Source organism: Balaenoptera borealis (assembly GCF_965194805.1).
Source record: "Balaenoptera borealis genome assembly, chromosome: 6".
Classification (NCBI taxonomy): domain Eukaryota; kingdom Metazoa; phylum Chordata; class Mammalia; order Artiodactyla; family Balaenopteridae; genus Balaenoptera; species Balaenoptera borealis.
In genome coordinates, this window is record NC_138863.1 from 87169471 (window position 1) to 87189424 (window position 19954).

The window sequence follows — 19954 nt, forward strand, 5'->3', positions numbered from 1 at the left end:
ATGATTTCTTTTTTTTTTTTTTTTCCTATTTCTGAAATCTTGTTTCTTTTATTATTGTTTTAATATCGTATATAAAACCAAGTATTGTCTTGAAAGCAGTACTCCTAATGTATATAGAGGATATAAAAAGATTTCTCAACAAAATTGACCTCTCAGTGACAGAGAAAATTGCAGTGGAAGACACATTATTTCATAGTCATATCTGAGGTTTGGATCTATGGAGAGTCTGACTCCACTGTCCTCCAGCTTTTCCTTATAAACCAAAATGGCTTACAAATGTCATCCGCAATAGTCCAATAAAGATTAGGAACAAAACACTGTCCTTACACTGATGAGATAAGAAAGATTTAACTGTAGAATGCAGTGTACAAGAACAGTTCATAAGGCTTGTTCTTGAATCAGAAAAATAGAATTCAAATTATATGTGTGTGTCTAGAATTTAATTGAGGTGATGAGTTTATTTTCTACATAATGTTTGATCAGATGCCTGTACTACAGAGCTAGATAAAAAGAAAAGAAAGAAAACAAATTCTATCAGGAAAAATCAAGAAGACCCGTTATCTACAGAGTGTGCAAACTATGTCAGGAAATAATTCCACCCTGAGCTCTGAGAATGCCCAGTTAATAAAAAGAGATCAGCCACTTGCTAAGAGAAAATAATTGTCTGTATCCATATTTTTCAAAGCAAAAAGGCAGCCACATCTTACACTAAATAGGACACATTAAAGCTTTAATAATCTTTATGCAGAAGGAAACTAATCCATTTTCAGATCATACGATCCACAGCAATAAAAGGAAATCATCAAACTAAAAACAATTTTAGAGATGGCTGCAGACTCTCATTTAATTAACATTCAACAGATCATATATTTATGAGGAAGTCAAAATATTTAGGAAGCCTATAATCCTGTAAGCCTTAATGTGGTATAAAAACAACAAATAAATGCAAAGTGTTACTGTTATACATGCCTGCCTGATCAATGGTTTTCACATATTGATCTATAAATGGAGTTGACAGTCTGTGTTGGCTGCACATTTTCCAAGCAGCGCTATTTTTGTATAAAACCAATACGGGCAATTACCTTTGTTTGAGATGCCAAGTCTTATCAATTCAATGTGATTTAGTGTCATTTTAATTAAATATCAGGATCCACTTCAGGACAATTTATACAAACAAAGCCTCAAACCTATCTATAAGCTTGATTTGAAGTAAACATGGACAAGTCCTACAGCCTCATAATATTTCTCAAAATCTCTGCTAAACAGAAGGCTTGTATTTTTAGTAGCAATTTTTATGTCTGCCTTTTTAGCTAGCCACAACTTTGGCAAGTATCCTAAAATCACAGAAGTAAGAAACAAAGGAAAATTGTTTCCTCTTTTTCCTTATAATATATTAAAAAGAAAAATGAAGGAACGCTGTATGTTAAGAGAAGCACAAGGAGTCTTGTATGTTAATGTTTAGGAATGGCTTGACCTAAGTCTTTATCTGAACACTAATTAAAAAAAGATTTCCCTGTCCATGATGGCTATGAATGGAGTGATGCACTTCTGCAGGGTTTACAAGATGGAAATGGTGAATATTCATACACGTTGCTGCTGAAGACACCAGTATTAAATGCCGGAACTGCTCCTGCCTGCAAATCCTATGTCTGCAGTTTCCTGACTTGGGCTATTTAAACTCTTCATTAATATCTATTTTCAAACTGTCTAGTAGGCTGGGCATCCCTCTTATAAGTAACATCAAAGCCACATTAAACCTTTCACATTAGCTATTTGCTGGATTGCACATTAGCCTTTTTAGCCCTTAAAGAGGCACACTTTACTCGCCCCCATTTACGTTCTTCACAAAGCCTTCTGCTTCTGTGTTTAGCACATTCAGGTAAATCAGCAGTCCACCTTTAAGAGGTCTCACTCCAATGCTCAGGGTGAGACAACAAATCACTGAGACCAAAGAGCGCTCCCTCCCCACCAAATGAAGGTCTCCAGATGGCTCTCACAGATACACAATTTTCTTACTAACCATGTCATTAGATGTCCAAACGTCCCACCTCTCCAACACTTCTTAGAAAGCAAAGTCGCCTCTGAATTTTGAAAAGGCATTGATCTTATATGAACCACATAAAAATGATTGTTTGGTGTTTAAAGAAAATGATGCATGCCACCAATAAAATACTAATGGAGTATTGATACCTGTTTTACTGGAATGTTTCCTTGCAGCACTTAGGCAATCAAAACTTTTAATTCAACAAGTAAATTCACCTGTGTTTGCACAGTTTAGGGTCGAATAAATGTTTATATTGGCATTTCAAAATACTCCTCGATTTAAGATACCAAGAATATAGGCTCTTATGACATGTATAGGAGAATTTTATATTGTGTTCTGAGTTCACAGTCATATTAACATATTTTTATTAATTAAGCAAAATTTTAAGAGGACTTTATGAATTAATGACAAAATTATACAATTGATTTGACCCTAGAATGTTTGTATCATGTTTTTGTAATAAGTGAAATCATAGAAATGTGTAATACCTGATTTTTGTGTTATTATATACTCTGATAAGTCCATATTAGATTTGCATAATTGATATGCAAGTGACAAGTAGTATATATACACCATATATATTAAATAGGATGCATAATACATAGTCTCTAAGTACTCAATTTTTTTCTGTACAGATTAAATGAACGTGTCTCTGTTACAGCAAGCCATGCCACACGTGAATTTGTGCACACATTTTTAGTGTGCATTTCCTCCCACTTCTCCTAAGTTCAAAATCTCCCCCTTTGACCTTACCCCAACCTCCAACTTCTGAAAAATCAAGTTCTTAGTTTAGCTTGAGCAGATATCTTTAACAGGCTTGTTTGAATAAATATGCCAAAATACTTTACATTCTGTCAGTATCTAGTCAGAAAATTGTGCATGGAAAAAAAGAGATGAAAAGAACTGAGACAGAAAGAAAATTAGTGCCATGGCAAGCTTTCAATACAGTATCTCTGAGCCAAGTTTTCTTGGTGAAATGACATATCCTCACTAAAATACCCCTTTTATATAATTATGCACCGAGCACACATAACCAAAAGTAACTTTTATTTTTGTTCCTTATCGAGGAATACATATTGCCGAGGCTAAGAATGCGGAAACAAAAGCTGGGATAATTATAGCTAATTTAACTTTGGAAAACTCTGATTCTCCAGCAGTCCAGCATATAACCGCCCAAACTGAAGTTATGTAACAAGGTAATATCAACAATGAGAAACTGCATGATAAAATCCTGCCCAAAAGTGAAAAATGCTAATTTTGTCTCATTTAGCAGCTGGATACAGAAATGCTCATTAGTTTTAAGAGGGTTAATCCTTTTAACTTTTGCATATTGATATGCCAATTATGCCTAATTGTACAAGAGGCATCAGTCAAGGTAATAGTGCATAAACACATGAAAGTTATTAAGTACATCCCAACATGTAATAAAGTAGGTGTTAATTGGTAGCTGAGTTCTGCGGGCTATTGAGGTGGATAATTCATTGAGAGATGGATCACTTGTAATTTCTCTCCATAATTCCTTTTGCAGTCTCATGCTGTGATGTTTTCATGCTTGTCAAAAACAACTGCGGCATAGTGCCTTTTGTTAAACACAGCCAATAAAATATGTTAGGCATCATTAAATATACTTAACTTTTAAACTTTTCCAAAGGTACAGTTCTTACTGATAATACATTATAGAGATTCCAATAATTTACTCTAACCATTGTCTCAAGTTCATGGTTGAGGAACGTTTTAGCAGGTTTCAACGCCAAGTCAGGCTGGCCGTGGTGTGCCTCCCAGCAGATAATACTTTTAAATGAGAAAATAAAGAAAGAAAAATGCATCTCTCAGTACCTTAACTAGGGATATGTTTCTCACTTTCAAAATATAATCACTGGCTTCCTCATGCTAAATTTGTCTATAATACCTGAAGAAAGGATGATTAAAACCATACATTTCTCAGGTTCCTGAGATCGTTGTGGGTTAATTTTGCACTTGAAATTCGAGTGAAAAACAGCAAATAAATATAATCGGTAACATGCTACTCAGCAAGTTGATCTCATTTAATAACTCAGTTAGGGAGCTGAATATTTCATAGGCCCCTATGATATTAACAGAACACTCAATTAATAGCTCACATGTTACTGCAGGGTCACTGGGACTCACAGCCTGTCCCCAGCTAACCTATTTCTTGCTCTTGCTCTCACTGTGAGAAACAAAATAGATACGGGGTCCAAAAGAGTGGCTAACATTGCATAAATAATTTTGTAACATCCTATGGCCTCAGCTGCAAGTTACCACCATTATGGAAGAAAATTAACCAGAGGAGACTCATTGCAATCAGTGTGTTTAGTGGCTCAGGATGCGTGCAGGGGCAGGGACACAATTGGCAGTAGAGTTCATCTCTAAACTATTTTATTTCAAATCTTCCTAATGACACATTATGGAGACAAAATGGCTTCCTTTCCAAACCTTAAATCTCCACACCGTTTCAACTGTTCAAGCTCATTCCAAATCAGATTGTAATTTCCAATATCATATATTGTTGGGAGATTTTAAGGAAGAGATTTTCACGTTTTTTAAAAGATTTTTTTCTCAGTTTATTCTTAGCTAATTTTAGCCTCTGGCTTTTCAAAGTGATGTACTGTATTTGGAAGTACAAACACCACATGCTAGCATAACCTCATTATTTTTATGACACTGAAGCATGATAGTGGAGGCCCTTAAAATGAGTCAAAGGTGCTCTTCAGTCTAGCTCCAAATCCACTTTATCACTCTGGATTAAGCCCAGCTCTTCTCTCGCAACTGGGGATATAATTATGACTATAAGTAGGCAAGATAAAATGCATTACAAAAACAGTTTTCTCATGCACATTAGGAAAACAAATAAAACAAGGCTAATTAGCTTTTTTTTTTTTCCCTTCTTTTACAAAATTCTATGTATCAGGGAACTTGGGGTATTTGACTTACAGGTTCAGTGACCTTCCCAACATCGGTGAGGATCATGGATTTACTTTGGCTCAGCCTGCTGTGGTGGCTGTTGGCATTTTTGATTCTCATTTGCACAGCTCCAGCGCCTTGGCGGGTGGGATGCAGTGTTTCCACAGAGGTATCAGAATTTGTAGACTTCTGCATATTACAATGTTATCCTGAGGAAATATAAAAGCATTATATTATTCTAAGTATATGTTTTTCCATGAAAAACTCCTGGTGGAGTGCATATCCCTATACATCATTAAAGTACAAAAATGAAATAAAGTCTCCGCCTCTTTCAGTGATGAAGAATAAGGTAGTTACTTTGTAGTGCTTTTATCAATTGGACCTCTGTATTCCGACGGTACTGTATACGTGCCAGAGGATTTCAATTCATAGATAGCACACTCAAATTCTGTGTAGTTTCTTAATTCAATTAAGAAACTCCTAATAGCAATATGATATGGTCTCCCTTCTATAGAAATGATATTGCCAACTAAGCATCTTCCGGGTGTATGCTCGTTTCATTCACAACGTCTTTGATCTATCACCCACCCTATCCCAAACCACCTCCAGACACTACCACCAGCAGCCTTTTTTGGTGAACAAAAACCTCTGTGAATAAGGTCAAATTTAAGTGTGTAAAATTGGAGGAAAGCAAGCTGGTCCCATTGACTATCAAATATGTCGGCTTGGCCTCATTAGCATGGTGCAGGGTCCCAGTCCCCACCCCCACTTGCCATATCCACAGGGAAACATTAAAATTCCTTTGTCCACTGCCATCTGCCAACTGAACTAGATTTAGTCGCTTAGTTGGACATAATATTTATGAAGACTATGAAGAAAGAGAAAATCAGCACATCAACACTATTTATTTATTTACATTTATTTTAATGGAAGGAGTCTGATTCAGGTAGGAAAATCCAGTGTGGGCAAATTTTAAAGGAGCGGCTGTGAGAAAACAATAATTCAGGAAAAGAAAACAAAGGGAATAAATTGGGTGGGTGGACCAGGAGGGCTTTTAGTTGCTTCCCAAATCCATAATCCTTTTCAGCTGCTCCTCCCCACCAGTTCCTCAAATGAATACATCTACTCTTTTTAAATAGGATATTTGCAATGCAAATATAGCTTCAAAGCTTCGAGAAACAGACCCTCTTCTAGCCTGAGTGTCCTCTCTATGTCTCACCTATATAGACATTTCATAGCTAGCCTAGGCACGTGGGTACAACATTAGAAAAAATTGTCACCCGTCAGTTATAGAAGCCAATATAATCCAAAAGAAGGATTATATTTTAAGGAGCCAACTGTTTTGGTACCTCTACTTGATTGGACAGACAACAGGGCTAGAATCACGGTAATGTTCAAGTTGAGTGGACACTAAAAGGATTAGAAAAGAATAAAAGCATTTTAACGGGAGGAAAAGTGTTTCCTCATAATTGAAGCCAGTTAGGCAATTGAGTGATATTGAGTGAGAAAAGAAGTTAATATTTATTGAGTATTTACTATGTGCCAGGCAATGAGCTGGTTTAATCCTTATAACGTTCCTATGATATTGACCTTAAACTCATATTTTTGTAGTGGAGAAAAATGAGGATCAGAGTGACTAACAATTTTCTTAAGGACACTGGGCAGAAAGAAGTGAAGGAGAATTTATTTTATCCACCCCCCAGCCCCCCACAAAAAAAGACCCAGATGTCCATCAACAGATGAATAGATAAATTCTAGTTTATCTACACAATGAAATATTGCTCAACAATAAAAATGAATGGGATACTAACGCATGCAACCACATGGATGAATTGTAAATTCATTGTGCAGAGTAAAAGAAATCAAGCCCCCCAGCAAAAAAGTACTCATTGAGTACTTACGATTTCACTTATATAATAGTTTTGAAAATGCAAACTAACATAAAATGAGAGAAAAGAGATCAGTGATTGCCTAGGGACAGGGTGGGCTCTGGATACAAGGAACCTTTTGGGGGTGATGGATTTGTTTGTTATCTTGGTTGTGGTGATGGTTTAACAGCAGTATACATATATTAAAAATGATCAAATTGTACACTTTAAACACTTGCGCTTTATTGTACTTCAGTTATATCTAACAAAGCTGTTTACAGGACAGTTTTATCAAGAATTCCTTAACTAATTTATTTTGCTATTTTATTTTAATTAATTTTGAATATATTCATTTTCATAATCATACATGAGTGATATATTTTAAAAACTTATCTAATTGAGAATAAGAGAGTTCTTTTGACAACGTTTGAAATAAAAATTTGAATAAAAGAAGGAAATCTTATCCCTGCTATTCCACAGCAATATGATGACAGCTACATTAATAAGAAGGACTTTAAAATGTATCAAATCTGACCACTATTGTATACATAAGGGATCTTACCTCTATATCTAACTAGAATAAGATAGAGAGGGATTTTACATATAAATGTGTTTTAAAAAGTAAATGCAATCACATGCAGATGATATAAATAGTTATTTCTCCATGTACCCCAGTACAGGATAATACATTTTTGGTTTTATTCTGTGTATTATTTATTATTGAGGCCTTCAATTTTTCTTAGCCAAGAGACATTATTTCAAAATAAGGCAAATCTCTGGATTTTTTATATTTATAAAGACGCTACTAATAAAAGCATGAGTTTTTTTCAGAGTATATTTCAGTGGATGAAGTAAGGATGAATGAAAGAATGAGAATCTAGGTACCGTGATTGTAATGGAGGCCTTGGATTCATTATAGTCAGACTGGTTGCATAAAAAGAGCCTATGATGACTTCTAGTGCAGCACTGTCTCTAATGGCCACCTTTGTGACCTTGAACAAGTCCATGGACCTCTGTTTCATCACTGGAAAGAATTGATAGTGAGGAGGCATGGGCAACTAAAAGGACTGCTATGAGCTGTAGGGTCCTTTTCACTTCTGATACTGCTGTGTAAAAGTCTGGGAGCTCAAGAAGTATTACTGCAGATTTACAGAGCTCAGTAGTTTTAGGTAGTTTTAGCAACAATGTAAATGCTTTGGTATGATCTGATGCCCAAGGATGTGAGTGAGGGTTGAGGGGATCTATGATTAAACATATAAATCTTTTCTAAAAAACTTGGGTTCTCCTTGGAGTACATTCAAGGCTTGATCTTCCAAATTATTCATTAGATTCAAACTCTAAGGTGTTGTGTTTGTAATACTGGTAAGAGAAATACTCGGGCTAAAGCCACTCTCTTCTGACCAAGAGCATGAAGCCACTGTATTTACACAGCCCCACCAGGTGCCGTTTATAGGGCATGTTGTTTCTCATACTCTGAACAAATTTCAGCGTCAAATCAACATTTGCATTCTTGTATTGATTTGACAATTAACCCATAATCTGCCTGGTGATGGGTTACTGTCAAAAGGCTGGATTAATTTAAAAAGCCTCTTATCTGGCTTTCCCATCTGTTTTCTCGAGGACAGTCTACAGAAAAGAATTTCAAAATCTTCCTCCTTCAGATCTTTCTTTTAAGCTGATCTCTCCCCCTACCAACATTAATGTTATTTCTTTTCTCACTCCTCTAGCCATCACTTCCTTTCCCAACTGACCTCATCTTCACTTTTTATTGATACTCTATTTATTGCACTCAATTTTTTCTCTTTATTCATCTTCTTTTGTATTTTGTTCTACAATGGCATTCACTTGATACTATTCATAGTTATTCTCATGTTTGCAAATATTTGGTGGTTTCTGATTTTGCAGAGCACCACGTTGCTCTGAGAAGAATACAGAAAACGACACAAACCTCTTCCTAACGTTTACTGAGACTTTCCTGAGTGGCAAGGAGGCTCCATTAGAGGCTGGAGATACTCTTTTTTGTGTTTTTGGTTTTTGTTTGTTTGTTTCAACCAAGTGTTTTACAGTAGTTTGGTGAGTTTGATAAAGAAATAAATCAACAATTAAATGAGAATAGAGTGGTGCCCAGGTGGGGAGAGAAGCAATGACATCAGACCACAGTGGAACTGGGAGGTGTGGAGAGAGAAAGTCCACAAAAGATCAGCTGATGCTGGAGCTAAGTCAGGGCAGGTTGGGCATTTTGGGCAAAGGGCTCAGCAGTGCAGAGGTATGCAAATAACTGTGAAATTATAGAGTAGATACTGAAATATGTCATGAAGAAAAACTATAGTACCAAGGAAATTCAAGGAAAAGGTAAGCGTTGGGTTTCATGAAGAAAATGGCATTTAGCCTCGGTGTGGGTGAGTTTGATCATCTTTCTATCCTCTTATCGGGCTGAAGGGTTAACTGAGAGCCTAATCCCTTCTAAGCCAACCAATGTTGTAAAAGGCTGGTATTCTAGACACTCTGAGGGAGAGAATTTGGGAAGAGGACTTTCCTTGGCATAATACACAAACATCTTGTATTGATGAGTTGAGTGCAAAACAGAAGGAAGCAGGACGCCCTCACCCCAAGCAGGAACTGAGGAAGGAGGGAGGACAGAGGAGGAAGGAAATCTAATGGCCAGAAATGACAGCTGTGTTGGTGGCTGTGAAACTTCTAACTGCTGTACTTGTGGGTTCAGAGATGATTTATTCTTATTCATCCTGTTAGAAACCTCTCATAGCAGGTGGATAAGGCCGTTTTAGGCCAATTTTGCAAGTTGTATTTGGACCCCACTTACAGTTCATTCTCTTTACACTCCAACTTTCCCATTTTCCCCTCACCTGCATCCTAATACTCATTTTTTCCTCTACAGTGCACACTATGATCCTTTTCACGTTTTGGCTGCCAAAGACCCCCACTGCAGCACCTACTTAGGCCCCATCTCATCTACAGGGTCAACATATCTGAAATTCCATCATCCATTCTTCCTTACTTACATCTTTTTACTTACATCCATCTGCTCAGTGAATCACTTAGATGTATATATGGGAGAGGAATGATTAAACTAATTAACACACTGTCATAAATGATTAGTCAGACTTCCCATGAACTCTCAGGGAATCATTTACCTGAATCTCATACCGGAAACTCTTCCGGCTATGTAGGAAAATATCTTACAGTAGAAAACCTTTGATTACTCTACTTTGTGTGTGATCTTAAGTAAATGTAGAGGCAGGTAGCATTTGTGACTAGGGATAGGATATTAGCATTGCATTCTAGTAAAGGGTGCCTCTTGGAGTTGTGGGACGTGATGGCCCTGCCATGGTGCTCTAGTTTTTGAGTCTTTATGAAAGAAGGTTCTAGGGGAACAAACTCCAATATAAAGCCTTCCCAACCCTGAGTCAAAAGAAACCCTCAAGGGTTTCTGCGCTCCCAATGCAGGGGGCCTGGGTTCGATCCATGGTCAGGGAACTAGATCCCACATGCCTCAACTAAAGATCCTGCATACTGCAACTAAAAGATCTCCCATGCCGCAACTAAGACCCAGGCAGCTAAATACATAAATAAATATTTAAAAAAAAGAGAGAAACCCTCAAACCCCAGGGTCCATCATAACTTGCTCTCAGCATCAGGGAGTGAATATAATTCCAGAAACATAAGTATCAATTTCAGAATATACTCAGAAAGGCAATGAAGAGCTCTAATCTGTGAGTCTTTCTGAGTTATTGTTCCAAGAATATACACAGGGTTTTGAAATCATATTCTGTTGTTCCACCTGTATTTTCATTTCTCATTGACCCTTAACTTTCTAGATTTCATAGAGGACATCGTAAAATCAATAATATTTTTCTATGCTTATTTCTATGCAACTTCGTAACATCAAACATTTTGTTAACTATAAGTCATATTAAGTTTCATGTGATCTACATGCTTATTCAGTATTTCTCTTGTTCTTTCTATAACATATCATCTAATCATCATCATCATCATCATTGTTACCAAATTCTATTAGAAAAAACATTGATGATGTATGCATTTATATTCTTACAGGTGGCACTAACCAGTAAGAATGGCAGGAGGACTAGATGCCCATGCTTGGAGAGAGAATGTGAGAAAAGAAAGGGCTAGGTTAAATAACAAAATAGCATGGTAAAGCTATTCAACTCATATTCCTCTTCCACAGAGGAAGATCCAATCAAACTGAAAAGGGCAGAACAAATGTTAAGTAGGAATTGATACAACATATATTACAAAAGGCAAATATTCTTTATATAGAGGGTTCTTACATATATTGGTAAGAAATATAATAGGTACTTGCAAAGGGCTTTGTGTCTATGTATTACTTCTCAGATAGCCCATATTTTGCAGATGAAGAAATGAAGGCTTGAGGTCATGGCTTACTCAAGGTCATGTAGCTACAAAGTGGTGAGGTCAGACTTTAAACCCAGGCAGTAGGAATGCAGAACGCGTCTGGGGAGCCACTTCTCTGTACTATCTCCCCATGAAAAAGTCCCAATAGAAAAAAGTAGTACTTAAATAGGCAAATCACAAAAGAATAAATGCCAATGGACGGTAAATATTAGCCTTGCTAGAATTAAAAATGTATATTAAAGCAAGAGTTGAGATGGCACTTTTTTTCCCTCATAAAACTAACAAAGATTCAGGGAAATTGGGACTCTAATGCTGCTGGTGAGAGGTGAATAGATGCTGTCTGTGGCAATCAATACCAGAAGCCTTAAACATTGCCTTTTGACTTTAAAATTCTACCTGGAAATGTATGCTTCAGAAACCATCATGAATGTATACAAAGTCTTAAAAGCTGTTAAAAATGATGTTGGTTAATATTAAATAAGAAAGCGTTCATATCTTAAGTAAAAATATAGGACGATATGTACAATATGATTTGTGTAAAAATATATTTATGCATTAAAAATATTGGAAATATATATTAAAAAAAAGGTGAATGACTAATAACAACACATTCGTTCATTTTGCATGTGTTTAAAATATCCATTTGATTTTTACAAAACTCTCCAAATAAATATCCCTGAGTTAGAAATTGAAATGTAAATCACTTAAGACTGGCTTCACAATTTCTGTAGACTTCCTGATTTTGTATGTACCAAGAGAAGAGCAAGAATAGCTTGTGATGTTACACTAGTTCCACTTTCAATACTGTTTTAAAAACAGGAAACAGAGATGAGAATGCACTTCATAAGAGCCACACAAACTTTGGCTCTGCTCAACAGACTTGGCTCAGTGATATTCTGGGCCTGATTCTCCCACTCACACTGCAAATACCCAAATAGGAATGAATGTGATATTTCATCTAATCATAAATTTCAAAGCTGCTCTGTCAATTATTTGTTGCACTCTGTTAATTACACTAAGGCTCAGCAGCTTGCCCTTTTGAGGTAGAAAGTGTATTTTTGATATCTCTTTCCCATCAGCAACATTAAAATAAAAATATATTAAGAATTATTTGAGTTAGTAGAAACTGAATAGGCACTATGATATTATCTACATGCTACAGAGCAGAGAAAATTGAAGTTCAAGGGTACAGACTCTTCCCCAAGGTGCCACAACCTGTTCAAAGTAGTCCCAGGGCAGAGCTCAAGTCCTGCATCTCCAAACATCCTTGCTTTAGTCATAGACCCCCAAGTCAAGTGGCAATTGTGTCTGGAAAAACAAGGTAACAAGAATTCCAAAGGAAATCTGACAGAGATCAGGTAGATAAAATGATCAAAGTACATCCATATTAAGTATAGATCATGTAAGTCTTTCTATTTAATCATTTATAAATGTCCCTCTGCTTTCTGACAAAACAATAGAGACTGAATAAATGTTTGCAGAATATAGAAATGGAAAACAAATATAGAACCTAGTTAATGCCAGAGTACATAGCTTAGGAAAGCATTACCAATAGGAATACCTTTGACCTAATTTAGTTCTTATTTTAAAAAGAATATAACTTGCTCTGGCCAGTGGTTCTAAGGGCCAATGAACTATGGATATTTCATAAGTTAGAGGCTGCAAAGAAGCAATGCTTTTCATACCTTTTGAGGCCAACATTAAAGTATATTTGGAAAATCATACAAAATTTTAAAAAATATGAACAATACCATATTTCCGTTTCAGATAACCCTCTTCTTTATTTCTTATTTTTAAAAAATGACCACATTTTTGACCATCCTGCAATTTAGCAGGGCTCTGTGTTCTAACAATAGAGAACATCTCCCTGGAGTTTCAGCTTTCTTCAGGTGCTTAACATTTTTTTCTCTGAATAGAAGGACTCTCTTGCCTGACATGGATTCCCACTAAAGACTTTGTGAGGAGAACTGTCTCAGAGATAAGCACTGAGTGTGCCCCAGTGTTTTCCCATTCCATGGTCTTAGCCTGGGTTTTCACTGTGTGGCAGTGAGCTGTCTGGTCACCACCAAGGTCCTCTCTGCCTTAACACACAGGAACCCTCTGTGGCAATATGACCCAATTCCCTTTCCGGAATGTGTAAGAAGAGTTGTTTCTCCAGGCCTAGTAAGAGTGTGTGGAAACTCCACAGATGAATATGATATCTCTGAGAAACTCATTTCTGTCCCCTGGAAAGGTCTTCTACTGATCTGTGGTAGAGCACGGTCTGTTTGTTCCCCTGTGGAAATGACTTGTGGCAGTGGTAGCTCCAGTAATGTGTGGCACAACCTCCGTGCTACACTTGCCTGACAGGTCAGTAATTAACTTGCATTGCAATTGTTTGCCGTCTCCACCAGAGCATCCATTTACCAAAATAACATTTTAATTTCACTTTCCTCCCGGTTCACTCTCCTCTTCTTTCCCTGTGGCTTCTACATCTCTATTAAGTCTAATTTCCCAGACCACTTTCAGAAGCAGAGAGAGTGCAATAAAATTCAGTTTCAAAAATGTCAAATATAATGAGAAAGGACGATCACAGTAAAGGAATTTGACCATAGCTACCCCATTGGGTAACACTGTCTTTGACTTTGGCAGGTATTATATATAGGAAATGTGATAATAAGGCTTTGCATTTAGTTAACATATATCAGGAAATCTGGGTGATAGACTGCATTTACTGACAAAGTCTGGCAGATCATCTGCATGGATAAATTGTAATACAGTTATTGTCATTGCATATGGGCATCCTAAATGGTAAAAATGACAAGTAAAATATAAAATATGTTTTAAGTAGAATAAGACTGAACAAAACTGTGTGGTAGGCCACCTTGGTATCTTGTTGCTACCTCTCATCCCCTGGGCACCTTAGCCCATTAGTCTCCATCCTATTGGGAGCAAAGCAACTGATTTTATATTTCAAATACTTATTGAGCCTCTACCCTGAGAAACAGACTTGCTAGGTTTCACAGTTTCTACAAAAATTGTTAAGAATTCTGGGGTAGAGTTAGACATAAGCATGCTTGCTTACAATGAAGTCTGATAAGAGTACAATGGAGAATGGGACTGAGGGCAATTTCCAGGTGAAGGTGACATTGAACTTGATGTTGTATGATAAATAGGATCCAAAAGGCAGAGAAGGGATATCAAGAGCAGTGCAAGCTGAGATCACAAGATTTAAGGAAAAGCAAAGTGAACATTCACAACAAATGACAGAGTGGGGGTGGCTAGTTGGGAAACCTAGGGAGAGATAGTTGATTAGGGCTGGATTAGGAGAAACTTGCAGCTCTGTTAAAAAAAAGTGGGCTCTTGGGACTTCTCTGGTGGTGCAGTGGTTATGAATCTGCCTGCCAGTGCAGGGGACATGGGTTTGATCCCTGGTCCAGAGGTCATGGTCTCCATGAGGGAGATCCCTCGTGCTGTGGAGCAACTAAGCCCGTGCTCCACAACTACTGAGCCTGCACTCTAGAGCCCGTGAGTCACAACTACTGAGGCTGTGCTCTAGGGACCGTGTGCTGCAACTACTGAGCCCACGTGCTGCAACTACTGAAGTCCGCATGCCTAGAGCCCGTGCTCCTCAACAAGAGAAGCCACCACAATGAGAAGCCCGCGCACCACATGAAGAGTAGCCCCCACTCACCGCAGCTAGAAAGCCCACGTGCAGCAAGAAAGACCCAATGCAGCCAAAAAATAAAATAAATAAATAAATAATAGAAAAATAAAATAAATAAATTCTAAAATAAAATCTTAAAAAAAAAAGTGGGCTCTTATAGATCCCTGGAAACGTTGATGACTTTGTTTAAGGCATAATCCCTTTCCAAAAGACTTGTTGGAAAGGACCCAGAAGAATGGATCTCCAGCCACTGAGGCTGCACAATGAACAGTAGCATTCTCATGGGATGCTTCTTAATTAACTTTAAATCAGAATAAATATCACAGCATTTATTTGTAAACACTAATCTTATGAAAAGAGCACCCCATGACCTGGGGGAAAAACTTCAGGAACCCCACTTTGAACTTCCAGGGGCATGTTTAATGCTTCTGCTTACCAATCAAATGAACAGAAAGGTAAAGGCTTCACCGGAATGACAAAATAAAGCATTTAAGGAAGGGAGGTCTAAGGGTACAATTACATCTTATTAAGGGCATAAAAGAAAATAGTTAAGATTAGTGAAACTGCTTCTGAATTTCCCTCTGGTGATCAGGTAAGCAGTAAAAAATAGAAAAGCAAATAGGAACAAAATGCCTGCGTTATTGTAATTACGTTCAGGCGGCATAAGAAATTTTATGAAATGGCAATCTCCTTAGATACACAGGAGAACCGTAAGGGGCATAAGTAGTGCTGTCTTTTCTCTGTTTCCTCTGTCAGTTTTGAACTAATCTAGCAAGAAATGCTGAGCCATTTTCCGCCTCTTGCGTACAAGTATCAATTAAGGGAAAACAGGGTGACTATCTTAGGGCACTGGATGATGAAATGTCACTTAAGGAGAAAACATCAGCTGTAGAAGAAGTTGTTCGGCAGCCACAGAATTAAAAAACACTGGCAAAACAAGCAGTCTCACCCTCTGGGACAGGGCTCATTCTCTGATCTTTGTTGGAAGAGTATCAAGTGGACAAATATACATTCAACCTGCGATTGCTTGTTTCCTCAAATTTCATGTTCTATAGTATTTATTTCCTAAAGGACATGACTCAGTTGCAAAGCCCTTTTATCAAGTAGATTAAATCTAATCACACACTGATTGCAGTACACCAGGCTCCCTCTATCTCCATCTTGGCCTGCCCAAGTTAAAATATGAGGAAGCTGCATATTGCGTAGTGTTTGACAGTAATTAACGGGAGTCAGTAATTGACAGTAGGAAAATGTGGAAGACATTTGTTTTATTTAGCAAATCTGTTATTGTATCCAATTATTCTTTCCCTAATGCTCATGTCTTCAAACTCTGAATTGACTGAATTGGATTTCAGTGCCAAAGGGACCTGTCTGAGAATGGGACAGTAATATAGGCCACTGTTGTGACAATGACAGCACCATTAAGATAAAACATTTCAGCATATCTTTTTAAATGCATTTAAAAATTGGTTTCTCTCTTGCTCAATTATATATGCATAAAATACATTTTAAATAGTTTTTGTGTTTATGTGTGTGTATGTATATGACTGTGTTTGCATATAAAGTTCAATGAATTGTCACAAACTGAATGCACAATCCTGTAACCACACCCAAACCAAGAAACTCAACATCATCAGCACTCCAGAAGCCCTCTGAAGCTCCCTTCTGGTCACTATCCACCTCACCCCACCAAGGATAATCAACATTCTGTCTTCTTAGTTTTGCCTACTTTTGATCTTTATATAAAAGGAAACCTAGAGTATATACTTTTTAATTGCTGGGCTTATTTCACTCAAATTTTCATTTGTGTAGCTGATTGCTGTGTGATATTCTTTGGAAGCACCTGTGCAAAACTTTTGCTAATTCTTCTATTAGGGTGTTTGTCCTTTTCTTACTGATTTGTAGGAGTTGTTTTTATATTCTGGATACAAGTTTCTTTTTAATATATATGTTGCAATAATGATCCTTTTTTTCATTTGTAGGTTGCTTTTTACTCTCCTACTGTAATATGTTCATTAGTAGAGGTTCTTAGCTTTAATATATCCAATTTATCATTTATCGCCTTTTACGATTAGTGCTTTTTTTGTCCTCTTAAGAAATTCTTGCCTAATCCAAGGCTACAAAGACTATTCATATATTTTCCTCTAAAAAGTTTTGTTATTTAAACTTTTTTTTAAAAGATTTATTTATTTATTTTATATTTATTTTTGGCTGCATTGGGTCTTTGTTGCTGTGCGTGGGCATTCTCTAGTTGTGGCGAGCGGGGGCTACTCTTCGTTGCGGTGCGCAGGCTTCTCATTGCGGTGGCTTCTCTTGTTGCGGAGCACAGGCTCTAGGTGCGTGGGATTCAGTAGATGCAGCATGTGGGCTCAATAGTTGTGGCTCGCAGGCTTTAGAAAGCAGGCTCAGTAGTTGTGGTGCAGGGGCTTAGTTACTCCGCGGCATGTGGGATCTTCCCAGACCAGGGCTCGAACGCGTGTCCCCTGCATTGGCAGGCGGATTCTTAACCACTGCGCCATCAGGGAAGTCCCTAAACTTTTTTCTAGAACTGTGATCCTTCTGGAAATAATTGTTGTGTTTGGTGTGAGGCAGGATAATGCTCTTTCTATATAAATAATTCATATGTGTGTGTGTGTGTGTATATATATATATTTTTTTAATTAGAAGGACTTGTCATCTCTCATAATTTATCTAGGTGAAAAAGGACCAGGATCTGGCCCTCCATCTGAAGTGAACAGATGCTGGAGAGCTTTCCTATCCACAAATATTGACAGTAGGTGCAGTTGTGTCTAATAATTACATAAATATCTGGTTACAGTCTTGGTAAACATTGGCAACTGGGTATCCAAGTTGAATAGAAAGATTTATCTAACAGGTGGAAAGAAACAACCATTCTGAGAGGAGCAATACTCAGAAGTTCAGATTTGCAGATTGTTATCAACTAGGAGGTTTGTTACTGTCAGAGTTCTGAACACTGGGTATTTGTTCAGAGCTAGCTCAGTTACCACATGGGAGACTCTCAGTAGAGAGGTGGGACTTTCATCCTAGCAAGAGAATGAGGCAATGAATGACCAGGTTTCCAATAGAGGAAGTTGTGGTCAGGGACAAAACAAATGCCTAATGAGGAAGGACTCGCTGAGGCACTGGGACTTGTAAATAAGCGGGCAACACACTTGATTTGTGTATCACAAGTGCAGACTAAAAGCCATAATCACTTGTTATAATTTATTATTGAACTCACAGGACTCCATTTCACCGGAATTAGTTAAAAATCACCTGCATTAAGCTAAGATTTCTCCTGGGAGTTAGGGTCACAAATAACTCAACTTCAGTTGAAAATGAAAAGGTATCTCTAGAAGTGAGGAAGAAGACAGCTATAGAGCAATGATTCTCAAGGGTCAGTGTGAGTAGCTTCATAAACATGCAGATTTAACTGCACCTTCCCAAGATATTTCCATTCAGCAAGACTGAGGAGGAGCCTGAGAAAGGACATGTTTGGCCATCACCCTTGGTGATTCAAATGCACACTGAACTTTGATGAGAAACAAGTCTATAGAATTATATAAAGTTATTTTTTATTTCATATCTGCATTGTCCTAAAAATGTTACCAATTACTACAGTGTCTTATTTTTAAAGCCCATTGGTACTAGGTTCATATTTGTTAATATTTTTGCTCTAATTAAGTTTTCTGGAAGTAAACCTCACTTTGGAATATGTTGGTGATTTGGGGGAGTGGTGTGGATCACAGTTGAGAACAGTGAGGAGAGAAGTGAATAGGTAGCTAAGTAGGTAGTATATAAATTGGCACACAGACACATAGGTAAGTGAAAGTAATACTATCAGTATCCTATTTGAGATTAATTAAAATATGATGTTTAGCTATCCAGAACATACATCCAGTCCTAACTATTGCTGCAAAATGAATTATTTTACATAAATGAAAAACCCAGTAGTATCATACCACAAACGATCTAGGTCTATTGCAGAACTTTCAGCAAGTTGTTTTTTGTTTGTTTGTTTGTTTGTTTAATGTTTATATCATGAACATAGTAAGTGTGAGTAAAACAATGTCAGTTTGAACACTTGGAAAACTGTTCTCTTGCTTGTTAAATATTAAAGGGTGTTCAGTGTGAGAACAAAACAGATTCCACAAAATACTGTTGTTTTCAAATTTAATCTGAAATTTTGTGGAAGTGAGGCTTTCTCTCATGAAGCCAAGAATGTCAAAATAGCAGAAAAAAAAATATTTAACAGTCCACATTATTTAAATTAAAAGTTTCTGACTGAGTTTTTCAATCCTAGTCTTTGAAGATACTTCAATATGCTCTGTATATTATACATCTTAAATTGTGTCCTTTCTAGACTGGTTAACTAAAGGCTCTTATGATGCTATAGTCTCTTGAAGAGCTTCAGCTGTATTACTAGGAACCTCAACCCAGGATTTGTTTGGGGGATATTTTCCCACTTAAATAAGTCCTGTTTTGCTTCTCTTTCCTCAAAGTAGAGTTCAGAGGCCTCTCCCCAGGAGGTAGGAGGTAGAGGAGATGGTTATATGCATTATCGAACTAGGTTCCAGTTAATTGAGTGTTACTGTAATTTGAAGTAATGTAGCTAAATTTCTATCTTAATTTAGGCTCCTCATAAAGCAAACTATAGGATTTTGGCTTGGACACATTGAAGTAAAAAAGGAATTCATAAATATTAGAGTTTTTATGTCTATCAGGATTACCTTTTTAATTAAAAAATTATTGAACAGTAATTCTTTTTCTGTCTGTCCTCCCATATCATTTATATCCATTGTCATGACTACTTCTGGAACTTAGAGATAATCACCTATTAATAGATAACACATATGATAAAATGGGTTATACAACCACACTTGGGCTACATTTCCTCATTCTATGCACTGTGAATTTCACACATGTATGTGTGTGTATACATGTGTGCACATATGTTTAAATTGTTGTTACTATTATTATCACCACTTAAGACATACAAAACTCTCTTTTATTTCCCCTACAACAGTTCATCCTTTACAAGTGTAGATGTTCTGGTCTGTATCCAATATCTTGTGATTT

At 37.0% G+C, this 19954-nt stretch overlaps 1 protein-coding gene across 2 annotated transcripts in view; it reads right to left on the reverse strand.

The window, feature by feature from the left end:
* ARHGAP15 (Rho GTPase activating protein 15) overlaps nucleotides 1-19954 on the reverse strand; it is a 617448-nt gene that overhangs the window by 574975 nt on the left and 22519 nt on the right. The window contains exon 2 of one of the 2 annotated variants that reach the window (XM_082395825.1): nucleotides 4997-5175. In XM_082395825.1, coding sequence (XP_082251951.1) covers nucleotides 4997-5161 — 165 coding nt within the window. In that variant the 5' untranslated portion in view covers nucleotides 5162-5175. Of the gene's footprint in view, nucleotides 1-4996; nucleotides 6094-19954 lie in introns of those variants that run through there. The other variant, XM_082395826.1, reaches the window with a different exon arrangement.